General features: G+C 41.9%; 1 protein-coding gene across 3 annotated transcripts in view; it reads left to right on the forward strand.

Annotated features, from left to right (window-relative positions):
* trpm5 (transient receptor potential cation channel, subfamily M, member 5) overlaps nucleotides 1–12,102 on the forward strand; it is a 106,968-nt gene that overhangs the window by 69,118 nt on the left and 25,748 nt on the right. For all 3 annotated transcript variants that reach the window (XM_048545069.2, XM_048545068.1, XM_048545070.1), the window contains 3 exons: nucleotides 1,859–2,117; nucleotides 4,464–4,582; nucleotides 10,168–10,300. In XM_048545069.2, the coding sequence (XP_048401026.1) occupies nucleotides 1,859–2,117; nucleotides 4,464–4,582; nucleotides 10,168–10,300 (511 nt within the window). The remainder of the gene's footprint in view (nucleotides 1–1,858; nucleotides 2,118–4,463; nucleotides 4,583–10,167; nucleotides 10,301–12,102) is intronic.

Genomic DNA, 12,102 nt, shown 5'->3' on the forward strand with positions numbered 1-12,102 from the left:
CAACAGGTGCAGCCCGTCCTTTGGCCACATCACTAATCCAGTCTCACCTAGATCCAAGCATTTGTCTCATCAGATTGGCAGCAATGGCAGTGGAAGATAGGAACCTCAGGTGGTGATCACAGACTAGGACTGCTCCTGTGGGGAGGTGTACAGCTCTGTGGAGAGAATCTAGTTTAAAATTTGAACCTGCACTGTGCGAACCACTGGGAAAAATTGTGGAGCAACTGTGAGACTAGATTGTAGCTTTGCCGTGATGTCCTCAAACCAATTTTGCTCAAGTCCTGTGCCTCATTAGAATGTTTGATTGTGCTGTCACTTTGTCGCACAGTCAGTGTATGCAGTGTTCAAGATACATAAAGGTAATGTGGTAATTTTTTTAACAGAATGTTTGTATTTTGTCTCTCATATTTCAATTTGTATTCATTTTAAAATGTCAGCACTAGCAGGAATGTTATCCTGTCTTCACTTTACATTGACACCAGTAAGGCTGCAGTGGCAGTGTACATATCTCGTTTCCAGGTGGGTTACTGATGGTTGCCATTATTCAGGGTGACCGCCACAGGTTCCGAATGGTCCAAAGCATTCCCTCAGAAATGATGACATTGCTTATGTGGGTTGAGATATTCTGCCATTAGCCTAGGTTAAGTCTGTGAGTTCCTCATGATCTGTTTGCACAAACATCTTGTCTGCATTTGATGCTGCTTTAGTCCTGTACAAGCTTTGCTCCAAACTAATGTATTATACTTGATGGAATTGTAAACCGTAGAGGAACAAATATAGTTAACTCTGTAGTTTCCAAGTCGGTTTTAGTGTACATGGCTCCAGTGTATGTGTTTCTATTGTCTTCAGTTAATGGTTATGCTTTTTAAAATAAATTATCATGTGCATAAAATCATGATAAACAGTTTTGATTCTTAAGGCCTCACACAGAATTGAAAAATTAAGAGCTAATTGGTGTCCATTCTGGAGGGATTTTGGAGAGCCTCACATTATTATCAGGTACTCGGGTAGGAGAACTGATTGAGTAGAGCAAGTGTTTTTATTGAAGCATCATCTTTTAACACAAACATTTTCTGTCTTCAATCAGCACTTCTTAGTCTATTACTATGAATGTAGTGTAGCATGAACTTTTTTGCAAAGTGTGTCAGTCATTTCTTAAAAATGCATCATATTTTAGAATTATAACTCTGAGAGGAGGCTGCATGCACAAGTTCATCTAGAAACAGCGTTTGATATTGGAAAGCGGTGAAGTTCCTGCCACTGATTTGTGCCTTCAGTGTTGAATAGCTGGAGGCAACGCAATGGACCTGGGGAAATTTAAGTAATTTAATTGAAAAGAAAATCTTCTATTTTTAAGTTAAGGGGAGAGATATTTTAAAAATAAAACATGATGCAAATGTTTTACACAAAGACGGATATTAGAGTGCACTTCCTGAGGAAATGATGGATTTGCAAAGTTTAAGATACATTTAGATAGGTACATGAATGCTTAAGGTTTGGAGGGCCAGGAGCAGGCAGATGGGACTAGTTTAGTCTGGGATTATGTTCAGCATGGACTGATTGGACTGAAGGGTCTGTGTTACTCTGTGATTCTATCAATACTTTAAATACAGCCACGAAAGCACTAAAAATAAGTTGCTAATGTTGAACGCATTAGTATATGATAAAATCACTTTTACACCTCCGTACTGTGATTTTCACCAACTAATGAACCCTGATGACACACTTCACCAGGTGAGTCAAGAGAGATTGGATATTAATGTTCTGAGATGTATCATTTTCAGGACCAAGATTATTTCTTTCAATTCTTTCACTCACATTAAAAATTTTAACAAGTTCTTATTGTATCGTTTGATAGCGATCACGAACCAAAGGATAAAAAAAGACTTTGTGGAGGGAACCAACGGAGAGAATTTATTTTAAGAAGATGGAAGAAATTCTGGGGCGCTCCAGTCACTGTATTCCTGGGGAATGTGATCCTGTACTTTGCATTCCTGTCTCTCTTTGCATACATTTTGCTAGTGGATTTCAAGCCTCCTCCTCCAATTGGTCCTTCTATGGCAGAGATAACACTGTACTTCTGGGTTTTCACCCTGGCATTGGAGGAGCTGAGACAGGTGAGGACACCAGCTTTGTATTTGGAGGCCCAGAATGTTATTACTGAACCTTTTGGAATGCAGCAAGGGGAGTGAAAAGTATCTGTAAATTCACCTGATTAATCCAGAAGGAGAAATTCATGTTAAATACTTACATACACAGATGCAGGGCTGTGGATGTTAAAAGGGATGGAAGCTTTAGGAAATTCTTACCCGAAAGGAGGATCAGACTGCGTTTCTGTCCTTGCTCACGATGCTCTTCACTTTTGCAAGGGGTGCAATAAGTCAGTGATTTAAGGTGAAAGACCTTTGTACAGTGGCTGTGCTTACAGTAGTGATGTGCTTCTGAACCATCGCAGACTAATGGAATGTTAGCCAGCTTCATTTGACGAGTGTTGAGGCCCGCTATGTGATATGAATTTAGATCATCTCTTCAGGCATAGACGTAAAACTTTGAAGTACCCCTGATTTGGCGCAAATTGGCATTAATTTGCCAACCTTGTCCAAAATTTGGGGTAATAAAACAATAACTGATTTGGCAAGTGGGAAAACGTCTCACCAGGCATAGTTGAGACTGGTAGGGTTAGCAGTGAAGCACGTATTGCCAGGTATAGTGGAGGGGATCGTTACTCTGTCAGTAATTACCACCAAGTATACTGTCACCCAGTGTGCAAAAATGCTCCATTTTGCATCTGTTCTAGTTCGTGTCAATACAGCCTTGCTAATGCATTCATTGTGTAAATAAAATCACACCACGTCCATCTTAGATCAATAAAAACCACACCATTTCATCCATTGTCTGAGTACTTGCACCTAATGTCAACATAAAATATGGTAAAAGATCAAGCACTTGTATTATTTAAGTGATTTAGAAATAAATGTAATTATAATGTGTAACTTCCTGCAGATTATTTATTGGGAATTGAGCCATGGTGAACAGAAACCAGACTACACCAGGTGTGTGAAGTATACTCCATGTTGATTTGCACACTGGCAATACTAATATTCATCTTGTTTATAACAGAGTTATCGATGAGGTCACCATCAAATGTAACCAAAAGTATCAAAACACTAGTTTTCACTCAACTGCAGTAAAGTGCCCAATTCTAAACAACATAAGTTAGGAAGGGTGCATGGTCACTGGTGAGGGGTGCAGACAACGTTTAGGAGATCTGTTTCGGGAATGAGGGACTTCCATCACATGGATAGATTGGCCAATTTGGAGCTATTCAGAACAAACAGATGATTTGTGGGGGCATTCGATAAAGGAGTTCAAAGCCATGATGGTTTGAGACCGAGTATATTTGAAGTAAAACAAGAATAATGCTGGCGATCACAATGGGCCAGGCAGCATCCATAGAGAGAGAGAGAGAGAGAGGGCAACCAAACATTTAGTCTAGATGACTCGTCATTAGCATTCAAAGAGAGAGAGCAAGATAACCTTTTCGAGCCTAGATGACTCATCATCAGACTCTTCTTCTGCTGACATCTCCAGCATTTTTTGTTTGCAGTTCAGATTCCAGCATCTGCAGTAATTTGCTCCTAGATGTGGAGGAACTGTTCCCATTAACAGACTGTTTCAGAACCACAGGTTGATATGAGCAAAAAGCTTTTGTACTCTTGAGTGGTTAGTGTCTGGAATAGACTCCCACAAAGAGAGCTGTAAGCCACAACTGATGAAGGGTCTAGGCCCGAAACGTCAGCTTTTGTCCTCCTAAGATGCTGCTTGGCCTGCTGTGTTCATCCAGCTCCACACTTTGTTATCTTGGATTCTCCAGCATCTGCAGTTCCCATTATCACTCAGCCACAACTGAAATTGCTTTTGAAGGAAAGGAGCTAATTATTTGAATGGAAAAGCATTTCAGGGCTAAGCAGAAAGGCAGGTAAGTGCAACTTGCTGGGTTACTCTTGCAGTGATCTGCCATTAGACGCGATGGGCTGAATGGCTTTGTGCTGTACCTACCTTACCCTTTTGGAAACCCATAAAGTGCATCTGCAATACCAACAACAACCAAAGGATGGAGTCTGCCACTCACTTTTGAAATTGATTTTAAAACCCTTTCATTTGTGGGTGCAGTGCTCGCTGCACAACTGAAAGGCGTACCCATCTCAAGTCTGTAAATCAACAGTAATTTCGAAGTCATTCCATAGGGCATTTTCACATACCATTGCTCCCGAATGAATATTCTGTAATTTTCTCAAGGGCTTGCTGAAAAGAATACAGCAGTAACTGTTTTCAGCAAACGGTATTTGTGCACCTCCTCCTAGATGTTGTTTGGAGTGCTCCAACACAAAAAAAAATTTGGTCACAATATAGCCCAGTTATGTCACACCCTGACGATTAGCTCATTTTTCTTTCCTCTGCAGAGTTTTTTCACCGAAGGGAACACGAACATAGTGAAGAAGTTTAAGCTGTACGTGGAGGACTCCTGGAACAAGTGCGACATGGTGGCCTTAGTGCTGTTCATAGTTGGAGTGACGTGCAGGTCAGCATGAGGGTTTCTGAAATAACGCCTCTTCCAACAATAATGTGCCCATCTCAGGGTAGTAGCCCAAACCTCTTGCAGTGTTCCGCTATGCAGGAAAGCATGATTCATGAGAGTTTGTAACGGGAATATGGAAAGAAAGAAAAATAGAAAGGAGATGTAGGGAAGAAAATCAAAATCAATGAGATTAAAGTAGGACCGTCTTGAATGCTGTAACATTTCAGTTTGAAACTTCCTTCTATCTGGTCTCACTCTGCATTGCTTCTGGTTTAATTTTATGAAGCTTAATTAACTTGTATTTAACTAAATGATCCAACATCTCCTGTGTAGGGAATAACGTAAATACACCTCGTTTTATGTCTGAATTTGTTTGCGTAGGAGATACATGGCTGGTTTTAATGGAGATTGTCAGAGTGTGCTACAGGATAGCCAGACAGGCCTGCATTATTGCAGTGATGTGGAATATTCCATTCCTGTTGTGGGCCAACAGTTCTCTTTAAAGTCAGTGTGGGAATGGGCTGACAGAGGGAAATTGCCCGCTGGCTATGCAGGCTCATAATCAAGCCATTTAAAGGTAATAAAAAACATCGGGACTGGGGATTCTTGTGGCTCAGTGGTAGTGTCCTGACCTTTGAGCAATGAGGCCCAGATTCAATTGTTACCTGCTTAGAGGTGCGTGATCACATCCCTGAACCAGATGATGGGTAAATGTTGATAACACTGGGGCTTGGAGGTGGATTCTCTCTCTGTTGCATTACAGTGTCTCCCAAAGGCAGCTCAGAGAATTCTGTTGGGTTTCCCAGTTGCGTCTCAAGGATTCCCCTTTTTCGAAGGGACTAAGTGCCCATTCGATTAGGCAGATGGGTGCCCACTGGCATCCACTTCCCTCATCTTGTATCCAATTTCCACCCCCTCACCTCCTACCAGTACCAGCAAGCCCCTTCCTCATGGGTGACATCCATCGTGCCCTCCCTCATCTGTAGCCTGTGTTGATCTTAGCCCCATGGCAGATACATTTATCACAAGTAACATAACTCATGGTAGCACTGACAGGAAACAGACAGGTGCTAACCTCTGGTCAGCAGCTCACATGGGTTGGAGACACTGTGTTGAGGTGGGGGAAGTTGGGGAAGCAGTGGGGAAGTTGGGAAACTGAGGCGTTTTCTTTATGGGGTCCACATTTCCAGACAGGTACTTCTGCACCTCAAGATGATGCTGGTCTGCCAACAATTCCAGTTGGGACCCATACTGGGAACACTTAAAGCAGCCCATAGTCTCCTCCTTCTGTGAATGAACCTTCAGACACTAAAGCAATCTCTGACCCCATTCTAAAAATCTTTAATCTTCCCCCACTTTGGTTACCAGGATTTATAATGTTATGAATCTCGTCCAGCTACTTTGCAGATGAGAATAGGGTTAGATTCATCCCTCAGAGCTTTTTGCTATATGGTTGGATTTGGTGGAGACTTAATGTTACACTTGTAATTCATTGGCACTGTTCCTTTGTCTGTGGTGACAATCAAATCATTGTCTCACACTTAGCTCATGATGTATATAATTATAATTTATATGCTCCTCATTTTTTCTCTGAACTTGGCTAGTTGTGGTCACTTATGTTCTAAATCTGCTGATATTTTTGTAATAGTTTGCTACCATCTTTCTGCTGAGCTGCAGCACCTTGCCAATGATTTAAAAAAATGACCATTCAGACCATGATTCCCATCTCCATGTCATTCTATTGCCTGCCACTGGGACCACTTTTAAGGTGCGTGGTATACATGGGTGTTGGACAGATGCATTTCCAGTGTTTAAAAATAATACTTGGTGACACTGTGGAAAAACCATTTTCCTTCATCACTTCCTATGAACTAAAACACATTATAATAAAGGAAATTTGACAGTGTACACCTATTGGTTTACTATCAATACTCTAGACATAGTGATGTTTACCATACAAACCAGTTCTCTCGGACTGAAGGTGACTAATATTCTGATTGCAGATACATTTTGAGCTAAAAAAAATGAATTGAGTTTATTTAAGTGAAACTAAATGGAAGGAAGGGCTTTTACTATTACAATAAAATGATTTAGAATCATTGAACCCCTACAGTGAGGAAGCAGGCCTTCCAGCCTATCATGTCCACACCTACCCTCTGAAGAGCATCCCACCCAGACCCGGCCCCCTGCCCAATGCCTGCATTTTCCACCTTAGACACTATGGGGCAATTTAGCACAGCCGATCCACCTAACCTGCACATATTTGGACTGTGGGAGGAAACCCCCACGGACACAGGGGGAACATGCAAACTCCACACAGGCAGTCACCCAAGGCTGGAATTGAACCTGGGTCCCTGGCTCTGTGAGGCAGCAGTGCTAATCACAGAGCCACTGTGCTAGCCTTCGTTCCTAAAACCTATTTAAATGGTAACAAACAATTATCTACTTTGATAATGTTATTAAGTTGACATATAGATTGATGAGGAAAAGCTGATGAGCAAAATTAGTTGGCACATCAGTTTATCTGCATCAGCACCACATGATTCAGTTATCTGGCAAAGCAGACAGTAAATGTTTACAGGTGAAATAGATACAGCTCAAAATGGGTAAGGGACTTGTTAATCAAGGTAAGGTTTGCAGGTAACATTTGAGCATAACCTGCATAAAAAGAACTGCAAATGGTGAAAATTGGAAACACGAACAGAAATTACTAGAAAAACTCAGCAACACTGTTCTGAAGAAGGGTCACTGGACCCGTACAGTTAACTCCACTTTCTGTCCACAGATGCTGCCAGACCTGCTGAGTTTTTCCCATAATTTGTGTAACATTTCAAGTTTGTTAGTTATCATTCATCATTCAGCATTCAAAGCAATGGCTACCTTCAAACAGAATATGGGAGAAGGCAGGAGAGATTAATGGGAACAGGGATAGTGCAAAAAAAGAGGAGATGGTAATGGAACAAGGAAGTACATTAAAAGAGGTGTAAATGGCAATAGCAGAAACATGATTCCCTTCATAGCCATTAAACACTTTCACCTTTTACTGCTCTGCCCTTTCGCAGAGACTCCTAGAGACTTACATGTCCATCCAATTTGCAAGGGTGCAGAAAAAGATTTATGAGGATGTTGCCAGGGTTGGAGGGTTTGAGTATAGGTTGAGGCCAAATAGGCTGGGGCTAATTTCCTTGGAGCGTCAGAGGCCGAGGCGTGAGCTTATGGAGGTTTATAAAATCATGAGGGGCATGGACAGGGTGAACAGCCAAGGTCATTTTCCCAAGGAAGGGGTGTCCAAAACTAGAGGGCACTGGTTTAAGTTGAGAGGGAAAAGATTTAAAAGGGACCTATGTCCATCCAAATTGTCCGTGCCAACCAGATATCCTTAATTAATCTAGTCCCATTTGTCAACATTTGGCCCATATTCCTCTAAACCCTTCCTTTTCATGTGCCCATCCAGATGCCTTTAAATGTTTTTATTGTACCAGCCTCCTTTGGCAGCTCATTCGATACACGCACCACCCTCTGCTTGAAAAAGTTGTCCCTTAGGTCCCTTTTAAATCTTCTCCCTCCCAACTTAAACCAGTGCCCTCTAGTTTTGGACACCCCTTCCTTGGGAAAATGACCTTGGCTGTTCACCCTGTCCGTGCCCCTCATGATTTTATAAACCTCTATAAGCTCACCCCTCAGCCTCTGACGCTCCAAGGAAAATAGCCCCAGCCTATTTAGCCTCAACCTATACTCAAACCCTCCAACCCTGGCAACATCCTTCATAAATCTTTTCTGCACCCTTGCAAGCTTAACAGCATCTTTCCTTTAGCAGGGAGACTAGAATTGAATGAAGTATTCCAAAAGGGACCTAACCAATGTCCCGTACAACTGCAACAAGACCTCCCAACTTCTATACTCAATGCACTGACCAATAAAGGCCAGCACACCAAACACCATTCTTCACTCTTCTGTATATCTGCGACTCCACTTTCAAGGAACTATGAACCTGCATTCCAAAGTCACTTTGTTCAGCCACGCTCCTCCATTAAGTGTATAAGTCCTGCCCTGATTTGCCTCATCAAAAATGCGACACCTTACACTTCCTTACAAACCTGTTGTGTCATTACTTCTCTTCAGTCCTGATGAATTGTTTCCTCTCTTTCTCCCCATAGATAATGATTGACCTTGTGAGTTTTCCCAAATGCCCCTCTCACATCTGGAACACTGAATTCAGGATTTAGTTTTGCTTTTCTGAGTGTTCCCACTTTCCTATCCTGGAAATGAGCTCAGGAAGATCTATCTGCCCTGTTCCTCTGCCCATTATAAAGTCATGTGTGATTTGTCTTTTATGCTTTCACATTTGTTGTTATTGACAGGAAAGTGTACTGACACCAGTGAAATGGAAAAGTAGGTGATGAATGGATGTCCCAATTACTTATCGTCATTTTGTGCAAATGCTCAACTTTAGCCTGTTAAATTTCTCCCCAACTTAAATATGGACAGTCATCTCATTACAAGTGCTCTAACAATTACACAATTTTGCATTTTTTTTGAAGTTAAAGGCTCTGAATATCTCCCATATCTAAAACATGTTGCCTCATTTCTGCCCCGTCTTTTCCCAAGTAGTTCTGTTTTAGGAGTTGGGTGGGGGAAGGTGGAAAAATACTGATGCATATGATTTCACTCCTTTTTCCAATCTCTTTGACTATGCCTGACTACCACTGATACTTGAATATTTTTGTTGGTTAATAGATTTACTCTGGTTCACAAGTGTGTGGTGCGCCATCACTTAATGTGACGTGTTATATTCACTTTTCATTTTGTACCACTGCTACAGTAAGTTTGTCCTGCGCTGTAACATAGCAGTAAGGAGAAAATAAGGATAAAGGGTGTGATTCAGCAATTCAGCCTCTCGATCCTGCTCCACTATTCAATACAATTATGGTTGGTCTCTGCTTGACATCAACGCCACTTTCCTACCTTCTATCCGTAGCCATTTTAACCTGCTGCTAATTAAATATCTCTTCCTTACATCTACTCAATGTTCCAGAGTTCACCACACTTTGGGGTCAGGAATTCATGACCTTTTGATGAAGTAATTTCTCTTTGTCTCTGTTTGTTTTAAATCTCCCCCATCACCCTGAAACTGTGACATCATTCTTGATTTTGCCACAATGGGAAACATCCTTTCTTTGTCTACTCTGTTAATCTCTTTAGCAGCTTATATAAACAATACACAATGCAAAACTGCAAAACCCTTATTGGGGGAACTAGTCTTCCCGAATTCCTGGGCTGCATTGAAAAATCTCTGGCAAAGACAAGTACCCCGTATTCGGTTTGTTTTCCAATGTGGCTAATCATTCTCAAGGTCAAAACGGCATAAAATATCAAAAGCTTTCTGGCCCACCGAATTTATCGAAACATTGAAACTGATTCTGTCTGTAGTAACCTCGACACAAATCTAAAACTTTCAACATAATTCATCCAACTTCAGCCCTCTGACAACGAATTTGCCTGCAGGACCAACGCAGACAGGCACTATTCATCTGTATTTTGCATGAACTGTCTTGTGTTAACTAACTTGTGCTTTGTTTCTCTTACAGAATGCTGTCGGTCTCATATAACGCGGGACGTACAACTCTGTGCCTGGACTTCATGGTGTTTGCTCTGCGACTGATCCATATCTTTGCCATTAATAAACAGTTGGGTCCGAAGATCATCATTGTTGAACGAATGGTAGGTGTCTGTGACAATGGAAACATATTCAACTGGAATTAGAATCACAATGCCAAAGTATTTTCTTTACCCTTTCATCGACATTTATTTTGATAGTATTTTGTGATGATATGGGTGCTCAGGCTGAACTCCAATAATGTTGTGGTGTACAAAATGTACTACAATGCCATGTAGAGCGGAAGGATTTTTGCACAGTGCTACATTCGATGATTGTAGCTGTAGGGCAAGTGATGGCCCAGTGGCATTACTGCTGGCCTGTTAACTTAGAGACCCAGGTAATGTTCTGGGGACCCAGGTTCGAATCCCGACCGTGGCAGTTGGTGGAATTTGAATTTAATAAAAAAATCTAGAAGTAAGAGCCTAATGATGACTATGAATTTATTTTCATTTGTCAGAAAACCCGTCTGGTTCACTAATGTCCTCTTGCGAAGGAAACTGCCATCCTTACCTGGTCTGGAATATGTGACTCCAGACCCCATAGAAATGTAGTTGACTCTTAACTGCCCACAGGGCAGCCGGTGTGGGCAATGAATGCTGGCCCGGCTGGTGCTGCTCACATCCTGTGAATGAACTTTTCAGAATGTCATTCGAGAAAAGGGCCTCCAAGCTCCTGATCCTGCAAATTCAGTCAGCTTAGATTTGGCCTGTTGGCCTCTGCTGAGAAGTGTGAATGACTCTTGAATAACTGAACACATAGGTCTGACTGCCAGCTCACACTCCCTCTCCCAGCACATTTAAATGATCACTTTCCACGGTTAAGCCTGACGGCTGACCATTTGGAAATGTGCCCCGAGTAGGAATCTGTAGTTTTCAAGAGAGTAAATAGGCGCATACTCAACAATGGGGAAGTATTTTTCTTGAAGTGAATCGAGTGATGCTTTATGAAACTTTGTCCACTTTAGCTACTTCAGGGTTGACGAATGCGCGTTAAATCATGATCAAAAGATGACATAAACTGCCATGTGTTTCCCTCAATCATTGCCAGTAGTGGGCAATGAGATACCAGATCTTGCTCACCAGTGTCAATTACTATTCCTGGGAACTTAAATCTGACATGGTTCCGTAGTAATCATCTTAGGACAGGTGCTCCAATGGACGTGTGAAGTTGTAACACACAACATCCACGTAGCTACTATAATTTAGTATTCGTATTATGCCTTCAACAAAGTCCCCAGGTGTTCCACAGGAGCATTAAACAAAATAACACTTGAGACCAAGTCACATAAGTGACCAAATGAGATGGACAAATGATCCAAAGCTCGATTCATAGAATCCCTGCAGTGTGGAAGCAGACCATTCGGCCCATCAAGTCCACACCGACCCTCAAAGCATCCCACTCAGACCCAACCCCCTACCCTATCCTGTAACTCTGCATTAACCATGGCTAACCCACCTATCCTGCACATCCCTGGACACTACGGGCAATTTAGTGCAGCCAGTCTGTCTAACCTGCACATCTTTGGACTGTGGGAGGAAACCAGAGCACCCAGAGGAAACCCACGCAGACACAGGGAGAATGTGCAAACTCCACACTGACTATGAGAGGTTGGTTATATATATTTAAGAGTGGGGGAATTCCAGAGCTTGCAGTCTTAGTAGCTGGAAGCATGATCACGGATAGAATTGTGATGTGGGTCTGGGAAAAGTTGTGGTGAAGCCATGGTGAGATTTAAAAATCAAGGATGAACAAGAATTGCAAAATCAAGGTATTGCTCAATCAGGAGCCATTGTAGGCTAGTGAGTGCAGGAACAATAGCTGAATGTACAGTGCATTAGGAGATAGGCAGTAGAGTTTTAAATAA

The sequence above is a fragment of the Stegostoma tigrinum genome, chromosome 17, assembly GCF_030684315.1.
Source record: "Stegostoma tigrinum isolate sSteTig4 chromosome 17, sSteTig4.hap1, whole genome shotgun sequence".
In the NCBI taxonomy this organism is placed as follows: Eukaryota; Metazoa; Chordata; class Chondrichthyes; order Orectolobiformes; family Stegostomatidae; genus Stegostoma; species Stegostoma tigrinum.